General features: G+C 43.0%; 1 protein-coding gene across 4 annotated transcripts in view; it reads left to right on the top strand.

The window, feature by feature from the left end:
- Positions 1 to 20,867, top strand: part of fars2 (phenylalanyl-tRNA synthetase 2, mitochondrial) — a 91,581-nt gene that overhangs the window by 36,638 nt on the left and 34,076 nt on the right. For all 4 annotated transcript variants that reach the window (XM_023800263.2, XM_072711978.1, XM_023800264.2 and 1 more), the window contains exons 5-6: positions 6,370 to 6,530; positions 13,215 to 13,366. In XM_023800263.2, the coding sequence (XP_023656031.1) occupies positions 6,370 to 6,530; positions 13,215 to 13,366 (313 nt within the window). The remainder of the gene's footprint in view (positions 1 to 6,369; positions 6,531 to 13,214; positions 13,367 to 20,867) is intronic.

Raw genomic sequence — 20,867 nt, forward strand, 5'->3', positions numbered from 1 at the left:
AGGTGCTTATGCTCTACTGTGTTTGTGCAAACTTCTGTGTTTTGTTGTAGCTCATTTTAGTAGATTGAGAAGGGCAAATCAACCTGATTCAGATCTATTTCTTAAAGGTTTCTTTGAATAAATTATGCAGAGAGCCAGTTAAATAAGCCAGCAATTGTTTGTGATAGCTTGATAATAGTCATAATCTTCAGAATTTGGACATTGTATATTTTCCCTCTAAGTTAAAAAGTTTATTTATATGGAAATGTAGTATGTGAATGATTGATGTTAAAACTAAACACCAGAAGATAGATTTTATATTTGTTAGTAATATGCTAATATGTGTAGTTTTTCCTGCATCACTACAATTCAGAAAGAGCGTAATGAATGAATGACCCTGATACATTCATAGTGAGATCATAATAGCAAAGAAATAGAAATTCAAAGAGATTCAGTCACCTGCTGCACAAACATGATGGGTTTTCACAGATTGACATTACGATTCTCCTCGTAACCCTGTGCTAAGGACATGGACCTGGAAGATGGGCGGAAGGATGAATGTAACCTTCAGAAGCCAAACTAGTCTTGTCCATTTGTTTATTATTTTTTATTGAGAAGAGTTATAAGACATACTTTAACAAAACTCTGCTTAAATTGCTGTGGTGTGGTCGGGACATTAGCTTCTCTCATTCATGAAAATGGCCTTTTAATGTTTGTATTGTGTTCAAATCAGAAATTAACTACACCATTTGGATTTTCTCCCAGGTAGATTTAGTGTTTCTGAGTAATTGAAATAGGTATTCCTCTGGAAAACTTAGCATCAGGCTAAACTACGTTCAACACTCAGGGGAAGCAGTATTTAATATCTTGCATAATTTACATGTGTCGCAGAAGTTTCTTGTACCTGAGATTTGCATCTTAATTTTCTTTAAAATGGAGTCCAATCAAAGCAACAGTATAGGTTTGGTTTGTCCCAAACATCTGTACCCAAATCTACACTCCTAGGTCAAAGACTCTTTTCTTCTTTTAGTATTATATATGCAACATGTGGCCAAAAGTATTTGGACATACTTGTCCAAAATTTCACTCCAAAACCAAGTGTATTTATATGAAGCCGGTCCTCCCTTTGTTGCTAAAATAGCTTGTTATCTTCTGCAAAGGCTTTTCATTAGACGGTAAACTTGACTCTTTTCAATATCTAGAAACTGCCCTGGTCCACATGCTAATAATATATTATTACATATGTTGAGAAATCATTCAAATCAACTAATAGTTTAATTAAATTGAAATATTATTATTTACTGATGATAATTGCTACAAGTAATATGCTATAGCGGGTGGTGTTGGAATACGTTTATGATGATGATGAGTTTTCATTCTATGCTGGGTTTTGCTTTAACCAATCACCTAATGAGGTCAGATTTAATTGATAGAGAATAAACATATACATTTACTTACAGCCACAAAATCACATAATTTATGTGTCAGCATCCCAAAACTTAATAGATATTTGTTACCTTGACATAGTTCATTTGTGTACTACAAAAAAATAAAACCTGTTAAAAAGTCATAATTATTCTACATAGCATTAATCAATTAATTTAATTGTTTAAAAGTCTATAGTCTGTTAACTAATCAGAAAGAATCTTTAAACAAATATGTTCAAAGCAGAATTATAACCCTTTGGTTTACCTTCAGCTGTATGGCGTGCTGTTTGCTTGTAGGACAAGTAAAATGATATTTCCAGTTTGTGGACTAATAATAAATTTGCCCCAGTTACATTTTATATGTGTTTCCTGTCAGTTAAAATATTGAGCAAATATTATCAAAGGATCTGACCTAGTAAACCGTGGTAAAAGCAACACCTTGCAGTGTTTAATGTTCACATTTCAATTCATGCCTTTCCTTTGAATAAACTACAGGCAGTAAACAAACTGCTTGCGGATTTTTCTCAGTATATACACCCTCTGTATATGTACACCCTCAGTATATACCCCTCGGTATATACTCTTCTGTATATACACCCTCAGTATATACACCCTCTGTATATATATACCCTCAGTATATACCCCTCTGTATATACACCCTCTGTATATACACCCTCTGTATATACACCCTCAGTATATACACCCTCGTACATATACCCTCAGTATATACACCCTCAGTGTATATACCCCTCTGTATATACACCCTCAGTATATACAGCCTCTGTATATACACCCTCAGTATATACACCCTCAGTATATGCACCCTCTGTATATATATACCCTCAGTATATACCCCTCTGTATATACACCCTCTGTATATACCTTTCTGTATATACACCCTCTGTATATACCTTTCTGTATATACACCCTCAGTATATACACCCTCGTACATATACCCTCAGTATATACACCCTCAGTGTATATACCCCTCTGTATATACACCCTCAGTATATACAGCCTCTGTATATACACCCTCAGTATATACACCCTCTGTATATATATACCCTCAGTATATACCCCTCTGTATATACACCCTCTGTATATACCTTTCTGTATATACACCCTCAGTATATACACCCTCGTACATACACCCTCAGTGTATATACCCCTCTGTATATACACCCTCAGTATATACAGCCTCTATATACACCCTCAGTATATACCCCTCTGTATATACACCCTCAAGATATACACCCTCTGTATATATATACCCTCAGTATATACACCCTCTGGCAATTCTGCAGCCTTTGTCCTCCCCTGCTTCTTGGTTTTTGTTTATTAGATGGGTTTGATTGGGCTATTGTGAAATAAGGCCTAGATCAGTGGGTCTCAAACTCTTTGGACCAAGTACCACTTCAGATCAAACCATATCAACCATATAACACATGGGTGAGACGGATCATAGTGACCTAAATCACAGTAACAAATTACCATTGTCTTGTCACGTACCACCTGGGTACATTATGAATACCACTGGGTGGTACTAGCCCGGATATTCTAAGTAGTATGGCTATAAGCTACAGAACTTCAGAATATTTAAGGTATTATGGCTGTATGCTGCAGAACCTTTAAGATGCTATAGATGTAGGCTACAGAACCCCTAAAAGAGCCAAAGAGGCAAACATCTGCTGAGGGAATTTATGCCACACGATTTGGTTTATTCATCCATACCAGATCCATGTCCCCCGTCTTGTACCCTCTGACAGACTGGCATCCCATCCAGGGTGTCCCCCGCCCTGTGCCCTCTGACAGACTGGCATCTCGTCCTGGGTGTCCCCCGCCTTGTGCCCTCTGACAGACTGGCATCCCGTCCAGGGTGTCCCCCGCCTTGTGCCCTCTGACAGACTGGCATCCCGTCCAGGGTGTCCCCCGCCTTGTGCCCTCTGACAGACTGGCATCCCGTCCAGGGTGTCCCCCGCCTTGTGCCCTCTGACAGACTGGCATCCCGTTCAGGGTGTCCCCCGCCTTGTGCCCTCTGACAGACTGGCATCCCGTTCAGGGTGTCCCCCGCCTTGTGCCCTCTGACAGACTGGCATCCCGTCCAGGGTGTCCCCCGCCTTGTCCTTAAAGGGAGGGATAAAGGCATGCACCATGATACTCCATGCTGTCTAGGATGGGATCTTGGATAAACAGCTGGAAAATGGATGCATGGAATTTATTATAAAAATAAATATCTAGATTATTTATTTTATTTATAACCAACAATGAAAAGTTTTCCCCTGTTGAAGTATTTAAATGTAGCCTTCTTGCTGTATTATACATTGAAAGCCGTCATCTGTCAGTATGTCTTATACAGAACATGGTAGCTTAACCCGTCGATGAAGGAAATCCGCGGGCCCAGCTTTCCATCCCAAGGTTATGTCATTAAAGTGTTCATTGTGCACTCGCTCAGAAGTGCCTTTGTCATTCGAAAACCTCTTCACTACAAAACAATTCCAGCTTTATCTTCTCGTTTAATTACTCGGCTAACCTTTATCTGAGCTTTATTCCCTTGTTTAATTACTCAGAAGGAACATGTGTAATTCTAATTGACAAAAGCAGTGTAAGGTGAGTGACAGAGAGAAGAGCAACAACACAGTGGGTCTACATTAGTGACGGCTGTTTGTGTGAAGTAGAATTCCAAAATTCCACAGTCGGCGTCATCTACAGAATTGAAAGTAGCGGAAAGCCAGAAATGTTTTAAGCTTGGGTCACCCTTCCATCCGTGAGGAATAGTGCGACTTCAGGTGCATTCATGCATTTTCTGTGGTCTGCTGCATGTCTGACCTGTGCAGTGTGGACCCAGGGCTTCTCGCTTATTATCATATAAACCAGATTTCCTACATATTCAGCATACCTGGGAGAAATGGGCCGCCTCCACCCAGAGCTGGGTCAGGGTGCTCAAAGCAAACAGGGACCGTAATTACGCCGCAGTCGCCGATGACAGCACAGCCAGGCACCTGCCGTCTGGTTCAATTTTTCCCATTCCTCTGTCCTGTTACTCGCGGAAGAACTGGGTCTGGGTTTGTGTCTCTACCAAGCGGACGTCACCCTCGCTCCATAACATGCCTATTTTATGGTTCACTTTGTGTAACAGAGCCAATTTATGCAGACACAATGCGTCTATATGAACATGCGTTTCCTTTACAAACATATGTAGTGTTTTGACTATATGCATATTTTTAAAAGTCTTTCATTAAATTTTCTGTAACCCATTATAGGGTTGTGGTCTTAGCCTGGAGTCTACTCCAGGCTGTCAGAGGGCACAAGGCAGGGGACACCCTAAAAGGGATGCCAGGCTGTCAGAGGGCACAAGGCAGGGAACACCCTAAAAGGGATGCCAGGCTGTCAGAGGGCACAAGGCAGGGGACACCCTAAAAGGGATGCCAGGCTGTCAGAGGGCACAAGGCAGGGGACACCCTAAAAGGGATGCCAGGCTGTCAGAGGGCACAAGGCAGGGGACACCCTAAAAGGGATGCCAGGCTGTCAGAGGGCACAAGGCAGGGGACACCCTAAAAGGGATGCCAGGCTGTCAGAGGGCACAAGGCAGGGGACACCCTAAAAGGGATGCCAGGCTGTCAGAGGGCACAAGGCAGGGGACACCCTAAAAGGGATGCCAGGCTGTCAGAGGGCACAAGGCAGGGGACACCCTAAAAGGGATGCCAGGCTGTCAGAGGGCACAAGGCAGGGGACACCCTAAAAGGGATGCCAGGCTGTCAGAGGGCACAAGGCAGGGGACACCCTAAAAGGGATGCCAGGCTGTCAGAGGGCACAAGGCAGGGGACACCCTAAAAGGGATGCCAGGCTGTCAGAGGGCACAAGGCAGGGGACACCCTAAAAGGGATGCCAGGCTGTCAGAGGGCACAAGGCAGGGGACACCCTAAAAGGGATGCCAGTCTGTCAGAGGGCACAAGGCAGGGGACACCCTAAAAGGAATGCCAGGCTGTCAGAGGGCACAAGGCAGGGGACACCCTAAAAGGGATGCCAGGCTGTCAGAGGGCACAAGGCAGGGGACACCCTAAAAGGGATGCCAGGCTGTCAGAGGGCACAAGGCAGGGGACACCCTAAAAGGAATGCCAGGCTGTCAGAGGGCACAAGGCAGGGAACTGCCTAGCAATGGCCTGTAAAATTTCCCAGGTATCCAGTCAGCTAGCTCACGTCATGAGGAGACCTGTAGTGTAATTTGACAGCAGATCCTGTCCAGAAGGACTCTGGGGGGATGTCTTCTTGCAGAAGGGGGCGGGGGGCATTGTAGCCTGGTCTGGAGCAATGCTGATGTGAATCTGGAAATGGCTCAAAGGAACTGACAGACTAACACTGGGCAGCAGGTCGCGTAGGGAACCTGAAAAATAAAATACAGTCAAATTAGACGTACATTTCCATCCATCTTCCATACCTTGGGGTCACAGTGCGCCTGGAGTCTATCCCATGGGTCATTTATAGATGTGCTTTACCTATCCTGTTTTTGGATTACAAGAGGAAAGTATTGCACCTAGGAGAAAACTCACAAAGAACAGGCAAAGGGCTGATGAGGGGCAGGGGGACCATTCAAACGGCCCGGAGGTGCGAGTCGGTCTGAGCCGCTGAACCCGCCTGCTGTCAGAAGCCCAGCGAGGCTGATCCTTGCCTTTTGGTGACCTTTATGTTCTGCTGGCTGCTGCTTAAACACCGCATTTTCCTTCCCGAGCTTTTTCACATTGTTTACATGGTTAAAGTTACCTTGCGTCACGTCCTTGTCTGGCTGTTCTGGAGCGGGGCATCAGTGTGCCAGAAGTCACACCTGTCTGCCCCCCCCAGCCCCCCCCCCAATCCCCAGCAGGGTCTCCTGGTACATTTTGTCCATTGCTGCTTATTCCTCATTTATCTCCTTGAAGCCATCGTGTCTTTGAAAGCCTGGTGACTGGATGTACTTCTCCCATTGCAGCCGGCGCCGACAACAAGATAGGCTGGGCCTTTGGATTGGGCCTGGAGCGTCTGGCCATGGTCCTCTACGGGATCCCCGACATCCGCCTCTTCTGGAGCCAGGACGAGCGCTTCCTCCGCCAGTTCCGCTTACCCCACATCAACGACCCCGTCAGCTTCCAGGTACAAGCTTTCTTCCTAGCAGTCATCTTTATTTACCGTATCTGATCTATGTAATACTTCAACAGTGAATGAACAACCTTCAAGGGTGATTCTAGGATTTTTACGGTAAGGCACATGGGAGTGGCCAGATTTCATATGCAGGGGCCAATCTTATCATTAGCCAATGAAATGTTTTATATCTGTGAGTGACAGAGGAGGCGACACTGCTGTGGCCAATCAGCTTTCACTTAGGCCCAGTGCCCCTGTGGCCCCGCCTCTGTATAGGTTTCCTTCTCATTAGCACATTAACACCACCTGGCCAGGCACGGTATGTCTTTAAGACCACACTTACTGTGTCGTGTTCAAGCTGATCTCTGCTTTTTAGCAAACTAGCATCTTTTTTACGAGTCTGGTCCTTGAGCAGCACTTCCTGCTCTGGTCCTTGTTAGCAAAAGCTCACCCTGCCTCCTCATCTCCACACCCATCCCCGGCGCTGTCCTGATCTCCTCACCCTCTCAGGGATGACTGATGTGGGGTTTAACCTGCAGAGAAGTGCCCCACCTCCCTAACCCCCCCCCCCCCCACAGAACTCCCTGGCACATGCTGGCTGCTGATTTGCATTCTATCTTTTTTCTTCTTCTTTGTTCCCTTCTTTTAGCTTTCGTGTCGCCATTTTTTACTCCAAAATCCTTGTGACTGGCTGCATTAAGTGTCAGTCAGCCTATTGTGCTCCCTCCCTCTTTTATAATTGGACAGCTTTTTATGGTAATTTATGTTTGGGGTCCTCTGTCATTGTATAGGCTTCTTAAATCGGGTGAGTTTATTGGTCTTGTGTTCAGAGGAGATCCTGTCGTTAACAGGTCTTACCTCCCAAACTCATCGTTAAGATGGTTTTAGATTCAGTTTATTTACTATGTGTCCTTACAAGCATTGCCCTTTTGGGCTTCACTGTGCCTCTGTGGCTCTCACCTGAAAGTCCCTGGCTTGAAGGGTCGACTCTGTTGCCTGTGAGGGCTTTGCCTTTGGGTTTTTGTTCATAACTGAGGATTTACCAAAATATACAGATTGCACAAAATATATAAATATTCACATGGACGTTTGCACTAAATGTGTGCATACTTCACATATGCACTGTATATTTAGCATGAATAGCTAAATAATATGATTTGCAAGAGCGCGTGGGTTGCAACCGTATTGATTAATTCAAGAAATCACCCTCATTCAATACATTATAAAACAAATTGTAAGATGTCACAAATATTTCTTGAAGTGAATTACAGTCACATGCAAATTATTGGCAACCACTACTGTTGCAGATTTTGCCGAAGGATACAAATGTATTGTTGCTATTCTCTCCGCACTTTGGTATGATAATTATTCTGTTACATGCCTTAGGGCTGCACTCTTCTGGGGGATATTTAGTTTGTATTGTTATCCGGGCATAAGAATTAAATTTGGGGGAAAATCAGCAGCTGTTTTTATTGGCAACAAGGACAAATAATGATAAATAAAGTTAAATAATGAAACAAAATCTGGTGATTGTTTAGTCCAGGGTCCTTGTCAAATAATGATTTATGCTTCTTATTGTAATAGTTATAGACCTTTTTCATCCTACACCATGACTACACAGTAACCAAACCACAACTGTGCCATGATTGTACCATGACCACAACACAACCACTGTGTGACTGTCACATGACTATTCCATGTTTTCTACCATGACCACTACATGCCTATTCCATGAGTACATCATGATTACACCATGACCGAACCATGACCGCTGCATGACAGTCCCATGTTTTCATCGTAATCTCAGTTTTACTGCTTTGTCATCAAATCAGGACTGTATCATGACGCCTCCACCACTACATTATGACCGTATCATGACAGCACTGTGACGACATCATCCCCATATGATACCTTCTCCATGACCACATCATGACCGTATCATGACCCTACCATGGCCATATCATAACTTCTCCATGACCACATCATGACCGTATCATGACCCTACCATGACCACATCATGACCGTGTCATGTCAGCACCATGATCACATTATGACCGTATTCACCGTGATCGCTTCACAAAGGCGTGTTCCAGCCCCAGCCACGGTGCTCCCTCAGGGACAGACCCCGGTGGTGCCCTGAGCTGAGGGCCTTCACAGGGGACCTGCATACATACCCACCACTCTCCTCCCCTACTGTCCTCTTGCCTGCCTTGTAATGAGCTGTGTCCGGGTTCAGCAGTCTGGGACGTGTGACTGTATTTGTACCCTATAAACAGGGAGTAGGCTATCCGTAAATGCTCCCCCCACCCCCGGTATGGTCTCCCCAGGGAAAGAGCATGATGCAGGGATGTGCTTTCCTTATTTGGATGGGGACAGGGGGGCAGTGATTGGGGTGAGCAGAGAGATGTCTAGAAATCCATGGACTTTAGATATGTTTTAGGTGATGTCATTGTCAGAAATATGTGTAGCAGACGTGTCGGATGGCACACACACACATTTCTCGTATTATTAATGCTGAGATGTCTTATATAAGATTTGTGATATTTAACGAGACAGTTTTTGGATCCAAAAATGTTACTTCCTGAAGTCGAGTTCAAGCAGTCAGCCAGTTACACTTCACATTACGTAACCTGTCACCAGCCACTTTTTTTTGTTATAGTGTCAAGATTTCCAAAATAAGGGGGGGGGGGGACATATTTCCAGACTTCCTGGACAGAAAGTGGCAGAAAACTAAAGAAAAAATATATATTAACCTGTTATGAGTAACATGCATGTTCAAAACCTACACCAATCAGAATGTTCTATATAAAGCAAAAGTATCACATGAGTAGTATAGTAGTTATGGACTTGGGACTAAAGAGAGCAGAATTGATGGATTAAGAACTCATTACCTTTAAGGAACATAGATCCACAGGAGCGCAGAACCACAGGACCACCTTTATATAAAAAAAAATCTCTGCTTAAAAACAACAGCCATAAGCTAGGAAACGAAACCAGTGCAGCGATATTCATGCACATTTTCTTCACGGAGCCTGTGATGGCAGTAAAGGATTCCTGTAGGTGGTAGCGATGTGCATAAGAGCGTGGTCATAAAGGCAGGGCAAGATGGGCGACAGGCCCATTCAAGTGGCATGGCCGGGTTCTGTAATCCGAGGAGCGTGATGTCAGAAGGCACAGGAATGTAGTGGTCTTGGAGGAAAGGTACCCAGTCGAGATTTAAACTGCTTATAGTGAAGATAGAGAGAGATCAGAGATATACTTTGGGTGTGTTATTAAGATTTTAGAGGTGGGCAGGCTGCAGACAGGAAGTAAAAATTAAATATTTATACACTGAAAAACAAGATGAAAAACAAGCCATATACATCACCAGTTCACTGCTTTGATATAAATACAGCTGAATGTTTTTGTTTTACATTCATTTATTACTTAGACCAGTGGTTCCCAAACTTTCTCTGCAGGGCCCCCCTTTTCTAGATAGGAACATTATTGAAACAAATGCAATTACAAAATACAAATGGTGCATTTTCACCACTGTGGGAGAAAAAGAGCAATCAATTAAAAATAAAAGTCCATCATAAGTTTGAAATTATGCAAATGTAGATTTAACATTCCTATTGATATTCATTGGCGTACACAAATTAAAGTTTGTCTTACGATTACCGCATTTTGTTTTTAATGATAACCGCAGGTTTCAGCCTATACTATAGCACAAAACAACACTGATCGGTAAATCATACCGATTAATTGATAGTCTCCCTGCACTTCATGTAGAGAATTTGAAACCTTGTTTTTCATGATACGGTTAGATTTTTTTTACCGTATTGATTAATTCAATTCTGCAAAACGTCGTCACGGGTCACCATGTCACATGGTACAAAAACCTTGCAAGAGCAAGATGACTTAAGACAGATCGTACAGCACCTCTCAGCCGGCTGCACAAACTGGAACAGCCTCCGTGGCGACACAACTTTGCCCTTAATGGCTGAAGAATGTGACGTTTGTATCCCAGGAAGTTCCGATGCATTATCTGCTATTTCTCCCGGATATCACGTAAAGCAGTGAGAACTGGTTTTCAGTTAATTTACTTGGTAAAATAAAGTTTAAATAAATGACATAAATGCTCTAATAGTACACGTAAGTTAGTGGTTCATTTATTGTTAGTTACTGTAATGTTGCGCTGCTTTATTTGTTTAATCGTCCAGTCTGTGAAGAGATTGTTTTAGGGTGGCACATGCCCCTGCGGCTATCCCATGAAATCAGGCATTGTGTCACAAGTAAGATGTTCTGCAGCAGAAGATCCTGCCTTCCAGTTTACTTTTCGCTATCCTGCTAATAAAGGATCTGTCCGAGCAGAAATTATTAGCAATATAAAATAAGGCAACATCCCAGGACTGTGCAGTTAGGGGCTGGAGAACATGGGACATGTATATGATTGATCAGGTGTTTCAAAGTAATTCCGAGCCACCAGCCATCTATGGATTAATTTAGCAGCAGCTGTCTCCTGCTTCGGCGGCGCTCGTCGGCTTCTACGTATCCACCGCCATCCGCTTCCACTCTCTCTCAGCTTTTTCTGCTGATGAGTGTTGTTGGTGGATCCTTCTACCAACAACGATCTTTCATACAGTCTGTGGGCACAAGCTTTTCGTCAACATGGCAGCACGGCTGGCTTGAGTGTCCTGTTCATCCTTTCCAGACTGCACCGACGATTATTAACTTTGCTAACTGACCCCGTTTGAGGTACTTGGCTCTGTTAAGGCTTATTAATGTTCCTTTTCGTGCTTTATTTTTGCACTGTGGTATTTTTTTTTCTCCCTTGTACTGCACATTTTTACAAATTGTTTGCTGACACAGCATAAACATACACTATGTCCTGCCTTAAGAAACTCTTTCATATTGGAATTTTTATTCCAAATTTTTATAGAACATACAATCATGACTAGTTGAACCAAAGCGTAACAGGGAAGGGGGGGTATTGTTTTGAGGGGGGACAAAGTCAGGGCAAGCCCCTCCCCTCACTTGTAATACGTTATGTAATCATAAAGTATTGTCCGCATTGTTTGTGTTTGGTAAAAAACAAATTTACTATGGGTCAGTTTGTTTGGCTTTCATAGCCTTTGGTTTACCAAGGGTGCCGATTAAAAATCGCCCCCACTGTATCCTCCACAAACCCCCCCCCCCCCCCCCCCCCCGAATCTTTTGACTATGACACATGCATTGTACAAGTGCCACATCAATTGTTAGCTAACACCTGCCCTCCCCCACATGTTAAACACCCTGCGTCGTGCTTGCAAATCATGTTGATTAATTGCCGCGCCACGTACCATGCCTGTGGTCGCTCTCACATCCACTCCGCCCAGGATCCCTCCTGGGAGCCGGCTCCGTTTAAATGTTCATTAATCAAAACTGACGACGTGCACACATGCACTCGTGCGACACTCATATGCGCTCGCAAATCCTGCCGTGACACGTTAATAAGACAGAACTCGGAATGACGCCTCGTTTGTGCTAGCTAGCAGGAAATGAAGCTGTGTTTTGTTTTCATGCACCTTGGGAGATTTCGTCTTGTCCTGGATGTCTCAGGTTGTTCCCTAGCTTTGATTGAGACATGACTGTGTCCTGTCAGAGTATCGGAAAAAGCTACCCTGAATTTACAAACAACGGTCCTGCTTAGCTGACAGCCTGTAAGATCCATTCCTTATGGAACACAATACAATTTAGAGATTCAGTTGGTGGATTTTCGTTGACCTTTTGACCCTCTCAATTTTGTAAGGGTGCCCATGAAATGAGTATGAATTATGATGTGTTGTGATGGCATTTGAAATATGTTCTGTTTTATGAGGCTGCATCAGAGGCTATGAATAGTTTGCTTATATCTGTAACACATATACACACATAAATATTTATGAGTGCATCTGGGACAGCGACGGGAAGATCACACGCTGGAATGATGTAGCCGTATGCTAAGAGCGGCGAGGCCCCGTGTCCTGGGGGGTCGACAGGTTTTCCAAGGGCTGTTGTTGGGGCATCCAGCAAATCGACCTCTGGCAGAGCTGCTGATCCGCTTCTGAGTTTTCATTAAGGCATGGATCCTATCTGTGGTCATCTGGCATAATGGAGGAAGGTATACAAACCATATATAATGCATATACTGTAAAACATTTTTTGTGTGTGTGTGTGAGAGAGACAGAGAGAGAGAGAGTGAGCGGGTATACCTTACCTTATGGGGACACAATGTCCCCACAATGTGATGAATACCTGTTTTTTTCTCAATTTAATAAAAATCTGTGACTGCAATGAAAAAAACTAAGTTTGTCTTTGAGAAATTGAGAGACTGGAATCCCTTCATTCCATGTGACGCCTGAGGTTCACCATGTCCTTACGTTGAGGGCATGAGATGTTCTCCAGTCATTTTATACCCTGTTCACACTGATTCTTTTTGCGCTCCCATGCTCTCTGGGAGCCTTCTTGGACGGTGTATAGGTTCAGACTCTGGTGACCAGAAGGTTGCCAGGTCAAATCCCAGTGTCAGCGGAGTGATGTCACTGTTGGGCCCTTCAGCAAGGCCCTTAAACCCCAATTGCTCCATGGACTTCCTAACCTAACCCTGCTCTCTCAATTGAATGTTGCTTTAAAAAGTATCTGTTAAATGAAATAAATGTAGCATCTTACAAGGTCTTATTTTCTCTCTCCCCCCAGCCCCTTAGTAAATATCCGCCTTTGATGAACGACATTTCCTTCTGGATACCTGCTGATGGCTTCACTGCGAATGACTTCTATGACCTAGTGAGGACCATTGGCAGTGACCTGGTGGAGGAGGTCTCCCTGGTGGATCAGTTCACTCACCCCAAGTAAGATGCAGCACCTTCTGTTTACTTAAAAATCATGCTTGATCTGCAAAATTCCAGTTAAAAGCAGAATACTTTGTATCTTCTTATCGCTAGCTTGCTAAGAGGTTCTGTGTTCCTAAAAGGTAATAAGTTCATAATATATCAGCATTCCTTGTGTTTGTCATGTACTGTTGGTACACAAGATTTGACAATTTCAGTCCTCACTACATAGGAATTAAAAATACTTTATTTGTGTGTACCTAATTGTTCCTTTGTAGTAGAGACGCTTTATGCTTAAAAATGTTTTTCTTATTAAATACTGGAACAGGGATCAGATTTCAGAGAGTGGAGAATTTAATTGGAAAGTGTAATAATCTGAAAAATCCTGTCTAAATGTCGATGTCTTTTGAATTAATGGCTTTCAGAGATATACACATACAGAGCCACGCACAGGTTTGTAATTATATCTTTGTAGGGACTCTCCATTCATTTCTATGGGGAAAACCCTAATCCCAACATGACAACCTTAACCCCTACCCAGCCCTAACCTTACACATAAGTACCTAAACAAAATACGAGACTTTTGTCATTTTTAATTTTTTGATAGCATTCACGGATTTTTGTGAGGACCTGAAAAATGGTCCCCACAATGTGAAAATAACCGGTTTTTATTACATTGTGGGAAACATAATCCACACACAGACATATACACACACACACACACACACACAGCCACCCACAGGCAGACACACGAAAGAGGAGGTACCTCTTGTTCCTCAGATTAATCCCTGACCTGTACCTGACAGGAAACACGGCAGAATCGTGTCGGTAAAGCCAGACTCATTAGTGGCGACCGCCGTCAGGTCAGACAAAAGACGCGGAGACCCGAACCCCCGTTGACGGCAAAGACTAATGTTCCCTGCCAGTTAGTGGGCGAAAAGATCATTTAGAAAATGAAAGAAGCAGATTTCTAATTTCACCCGACAAAGGAGACAGCCTCATACTCAGGGTCAGGAGTGGAGACATTGTGAAATAGTTTGGTAAAGGCTTGCCCCTCTTTCCCTCCTGAAATTAGATTTTACCTACTTGTCACATAAGATGGCTTTATGTCCGTTAATTAGGCATAACATTTTTAAAATCAATATCACTTATACCCATGATATTTGCGCAGTATGGACCATTTAGCCATTACTAGTAGTGATTAAGTTATTTTTGATCCTGAACCCTTTCGTTCTCCATCTGTGCTTTTCTTCGAAATGTAATCGATAAAGACATAAGAGGACGGCTGCAGGAGAGGAAAGCTTCTCCACTTGGGTCTTATTAAGGGCAATCATTAAAAAGTCTGCAGTGAGTAAGAAACACAGGCATTAAGCTATTTTCCGTACGATCGGTCTTTTCCATCACTGAACAGCATCCACATCCTTATCGCGTCCTGTGTCTGTGCTAATGATTTTGGGTGTGACAGCTCGACCCTCGGGTGTGAGCGCTGCAGGCTTTTGAATATGGAAGATCGCAAAGCATCGCATTTGAGAGCGTTAGCTACTTATCCTGGGAAATAATCATTTTCATAAATTGTGATCGCAGCGTGAATCAGGCATGATTAACGGCGTTTGTGATAACACTGATATCGGCACAATAGCAAAACATCAGTAGCCACGTATTTGCCTTCATATTGACACCTCATTAATTATCATGGCATGTTTTTGTGGCACAAGTGAGCAGAAACACAATATTAAACACCCACCCCCAAAAAAATATAGTGGTACATTAATCCAAGGCAAAAGATTCTGAGAATATACTAGGAGCACCACTTACAGCTAGGTAACAATAATTCATATTATTTTATTTATGCAGGTTGCAGCAAATTCAGCAAGTTTTTCAATTCACAGTGACATTCACCCCATTTAATACACCAAAGTATTTTACTAGAATAGTTAAGCATCTCCTGCAATATTTTCTGCACTGATCCAGGTCTCTGACTTGGGCTTGAACCTACTACCATCTGGTTTCCAACCCTTTACGAATATATTGCATTATTATCAGCCAGTGAATGCGATGGAAAACCCTGCATAACACTGTGGTTAAAGCCAAAAAGTAGCTTTACCAGATAGTAGCACCAAAACAGTTTACATTTATAGTGTTTCAAGGGCACAGCTGGTGTAAATGGCTCTTATAAACAATAAGACTGTGTTGCTGAGCCAAACCCAAATGGTTATTCTTTTAATAAAATGGTTTGGTGTTCCTTCACGCTATATTTGCATGGTAATCAAATCGGTAGATTCCAGTTTCCCTAAATGGAGTATATTATAAAATTAGCCGTGAGACAGAAAGGATGCGTTCTCTCAGAGGATGGCAGATAAATGAGGGGAGAGCTGTGCTTCTCGGGGATATAAATAGATGCATCTGCGTGGTGTTAAAAGCCGTTACGGCCATAATAAAGTGATCTTCATTATTACCTTACAGATACTCCTTAGATTGTTATGATTGTCTTAATGGCTGTGCTTTTAGGGAAAAGCAAATCATTTCAGGATAATGTATGTGTGTGATTCTATAATTTGTATGCAATAAACACATGTTTTTTAGCTATAATGTTACATTTTTTATTGTTGCTATTTCATAGCCATTGATTGAGATTTGTTAAGAGTAACCACTGTCTTACATACATCTCAGTGTTCTGTTCTGTATTTATTGTGAGAGGCTCGACAATGATGGAGGAGGCGGGGTTATCTAGGGGGAGTGATCATGTGACCGTGGTTATTATGCTGATTGGGTCCTTGTGTTTCTGGCACTATAAATGTATTCTTTATTTCTTTCTTATTTGGCCCAGTGAACCTCCTCAGAACCCCTCACCTTTACTATTCTGGTGGCTCGCTTTGTGGAACACCTCTGTAGCCTTGAGGAATCAGTGGCCAATGAAAACGAAAGGAAATGATAATACTGTGGAAGCTTATTGAGGACTCTAGTCCATAAAGATGTTACTTTAAATTCATTCAAATTAAAATTCATTTTATAATTGTCTCCTTTTATACCCTCAGTTTAATGTATCTGAATTTGATGTATGTGATGTAGTGCATCTTTTATTATTCACGGCAAGCACTTTTTGAGCTTGAATTAATATACATCCAGCCAATTTTCATTTTTCATAGTGAGATTGGAACCAGGGCCATGCAGTTGGGCTGGGGGGTGGTCCCCTTTGACTGGGAGGGGGAGGTTCTCCTTCATAAAATCTCCCCCAAAAAGGGACACACAAAACCTCAGAAGGGAGTCATGTTGGGCAACCCCCCCCTCCCCCCAGTGACTGGACATCCCAGGGTCAAAAGGCATGAGGCAGGGGCCCCCCTGGATGGGGTCTAATCGGGCATCATTTGCAGTCATGCAATAAGGGCAAAACACATGTCTTTGGACTGTGGCAGAACCAGAATACCTGCAGGAAACCCACATAAAGAGGGGGAATTTGCGACATCTGCATAAACAGAGGTGATGACACTGGAACTGTATGGCCTCAGTGCAGTCTAGTAAACTAGGTTGTATTAATTTACATTTAAATTTAAAATCTGTAAAAGGTCTCCATATGACTTTCATCGACAGTCCAGGTTGCTGAAATATTCTGATTTGTGTGAGAGATCATTTTGTAAACTGGCATACACTGTACCATACTCTGTGCAGTAGGCGTTAGATTTTCGGCTTCTGGTTACGTTCACAGGAGTGAGGAAGTGCAGGTATTTTGCAGATAACTAAAGATAGAACTTCAGATTCTGCGCTGATTGCCACTTAAGGTGTGCAGAATTTGTCCACACATAACTGAACTCATTATACTTGACTGTGTGAAGTTCAGTAATTTTCACTTTGTGGTACAGTTACAGCGTTGCATTTTAAGCTCTCTGATGCTGGGTAAGTTTCTCTTTTCGGTGCAGTAAATAGCTAATCTCACGTTTCATAGTGAAGAGGCAGCCCTACAAATAAAATACTGCTGAGTTTGAGGGGTTTGCCCACTATCCCTGCTTCTTCCTCCCTCTTTCCGTCTCTGAGTATAAATAGGCGTGGCGAAGAAGCCTACTGTCCCCCAAAGTGTCACATTTATTCAGGGAGCTGTCATGTAAATGTGCAGTGCATGCTGGGATACCGGCTCCTTCACACAATACAGAGGCGGTGTGAAGACATCTGAAGGAAATTAATGAAGTGCGGAACGGCTCGCCTGTCGAATTTCTACAAATATCACGTCTCCGCACCTCATTTCAGAAACGGTTTTAAGACTTTTTATAGCTAGTTTATTTTTAAACTGTTCTTTGTGTGATTGTGTGTGTGTGCGTGTGTGTGCGTGTGTGTGTGTGTGTGTGTGTGTGAGAGTCGTTTTTTGGGCAGATATGAAATGTACTTTCCTGTTTCATTCGCTGAGTATGATGGCCGGGTTTCTCCTACTGTCGTCTTTTTCTTTTCCTTCACTTTTTTTTTTTTTTTGTTTCTGTCACACTGAAGTCTGTTTTCTAGCCATCATGCTTTATAGGCGCCAAAAGCATCATATTCCCACAGAATCGGTATTGATTTTTATTTATTTATTTTCCTGAAGGTGTTACGCAATAAACTGCAGAGCTGAGGAGCTTTCAGGGCCCCATTTTTCGGAGCTCAGACCTATGGGGCTCACAGCACCTCTTATATAATAGTTTGTGGACGGCGAACATTCATGGTTTCAGGTCTTTAGGTATGTTAGCATAGCAGGTATGTTGGTATGAAATCGAACGATTTATTAGAGCAGCTATTTCCTTGTAGAGAGGATCCAATTACCTGCCCCTCCGACCAAAACTAAGATTCCGAAACAATGTCTTAGAGATTTTTTTATATGTGCAAGGGCACGAGTAGACTCTGTGCCTTGTGTTTCGTCTGAGGTCTTTGGAAGTGGAAGCAGATCTTTTTAGGCGGGTTTCTACCCTGCCCTGTGCACGTCTGTAGTATCTCTCGCTCCTCCAAGGGCTCACCTAGCGGACGCCAGCCCCAGCTCTCCTGTCCTCTCATTTCCATACTTGTAAGACACATCTGTGCCTTGTGATGATCATTTAGCATTTGGGAATAAAGGCGTCATTATTCAGCGTCAACACTGCACCGACAGCAGAGTAATCGGGGTTCACTCAGCCACCTGACAATTAGCAAATAGCCCTTTCTTTATTACTTTTCATGAATATATTTGTTGGATTTTATTGCAGCTTAACATAATGAGGCCGAATAAATATATTTGTTTAAAAGGTTTTTTTTTTTTCTCAAAGCAACTTGACCAGATTAATACTTGTTCTTCACTGTCCATCCATCTTTCACCCAGTTATCCAGTGCAGGATTGCAGAGAACATCTAGCATGAAGTATGAGGAAGGGGGCAGTGAACAGGGTGTTAGGGAGATGCTCGCATACAATGGGCAATTTAGAAACACAGATTCACATAACTGTGTCTTGTTGGACCCCAGAGCATCCAGGGTAAACATCCACGCTCCACATAAAAGTTGCCGTTCGGCAAAGTTGGAGAGAGAGTACGCTTCCTTCACGCTTCCGTTTCCGTGCATGTATCTCTCATGATGTTCGATAGCATAGTCGCTGACCCGTAACTGAATGACCCACCTCTACCCCAAACTCTCTGCAACAAAACAGAATCACTCTACGCTAGAAAACTCTGCATAGCTGACCTGCTTAAACTCTCTGTCTGTAAAACCTTACAAGCCAATGAAGCAGCGGCTGTAGCCCTGTGTTTGCGCGGACGCAGGATTGACAGAAAGTTTAATGTCATCGGGGAATTGAATTTTTTTACCCCCTAATCTCGCTCTGTCGGCATGAGGAAGGAGCAGCATTTCCATTTATCATTCAGTAATTCTTTGCTCGTGTGGTTGTCTTTGCTTAAAGAATAGCACTGTATTTCATAGCTGTTATTCTTGGGATAAAAAACAGGGTTGCAGCTTAAAGCCAAGTGTCGGCAGAGTTGACTTAGCTTAGCTACTAATTCCTTGCCTCTTCTTTTGAATTTTATATGGGGTCTCTGGTGGATGCCCACCTAGGATACAGTTTAATCGCAGAGTGCTTTACAGATATGCTGGGCCTGTATTATTGAAGAGGTTTCCTTTAGGGCACTTTCAACATAATGCTACACATTTGCTTTAATTGCAAAGGCCACGGGTCTGGGAAGCTGGCGGTATTGCAGCCAGTGAGTCGTCCCCCTGCGCGTTCGCCAACTCAGGGATTGTAGCATCATTTAAGGATGTTTGGATTCAAGAGCTTTCAGCGACCATTTGTTCTTGCTTTTATTTTTTTTTTCGCTGGAAGTCTGGTTAGTCTTTGCCTGACCCGTTGAGAAAGTGTGTCAAGGAAATGGAGACTAGCAGAAAGCCGGTAAAAGCCCAGCTCACAATGAAGGAACGGGGGGCCAGTTCAGGTATCAAGGCTTTCTGGATGAAAAGAGATGTCTTAAAGGGGAACAGTCAGCTCACAAGTCACCCTAATGGATCCACAAAGGATGCGAGGCCCAATATTTTAATGGCAGGTTAGGGGCAACCTTTAAAGTTTTCAGGCCATTCAGAGAATTATATGGTGAGAAAGCAACTCGATCTTGAGGGAAGTGTTAATCCTTTATTGCGGCATGGATGGCGGAGGATGGGGGGGGTTGGTGAGCGTGTTCAGAATGAGACGGGCAGTTACAGAGCCGGCCCCGAATTGCCCTCTTTACAACACACAGGGGCAGGTTGATTAAGGACGGACAGCTGGGAGGGAATCTTACAACCCAATGTCGTTGCCTGGGAGACATCAGGGGGTCAGACATTTCAGAAATGTTCAACACATGAAGCAGTCAGTCCTGGGCCAGTTACATATTTCGGCACTGATGTGCTTGGAATGTTGCGTGTGGCCCTGTGTCTGTGATCGGAAGGTGGCTGGTTCGAATCCCGTGGTTAGCGGAGTGATGTCACCATTTCGCCCATGAGCAAGGCCCTTGAACCCAAGATATCCAAGGGACCCTAGATAAATGGCTGACCCCACACTTGGACCCTGTACATGTGTGTGTCTCACAGGAGAGAAAGATATGCAAAAACTAGAAGTCTTACCCATATTCGTACTTGTACAAATGGCAAGAATAATTCATAAAAAAAATTCATTTTGTATATAATTTTAATGATTTTCGACTTCGGTATTAGCTATAGATATTTATGCTTTGTAGATTATGTATTGATTTGAGCTATTATTTGTTTTTTTGTTTTGTTTTGTTTATTGGTTTATTTTGACAGGGACAAAGCATATTGCCAACATAACATTAAATATACCAAAATTCCCAAAAGGCAAGTTTTCATCTGTAGTTCTTGAGTTCTCCTTTTTAGAGAATAGCATACTCTCCATAAATTTTTGATTGAATTGTCCTTGGTTGTTTAGTTTTTCTTCACAGGAGTCAATATTTGGCACATAATTGTATGTTCCTCTCCCGTAACCTTAGGCTAAGCTATTTGTAAAGTTGATTGTTTCAGATGTTTAAGAGTAAATGAAATATGTGTGCTTCTTTCA

The sequence above is a fragment of the Paramormyrops kingsleyae genome, chromosome 1 (genome assembly GCF_048594095.1).
Source record: "Paramormyrops kingsleyae isolate MSU_618 chromosome 1, PKINGS_0.4, whole genome shotgun sequence".
Taxonomy (NCBI): Eukaryota; Metazoa; Chordata; class Actinopteri; order Osteoglossiformes; family Mormyridae; genus Paramormyrops; species Paramormyrops kingsleyae.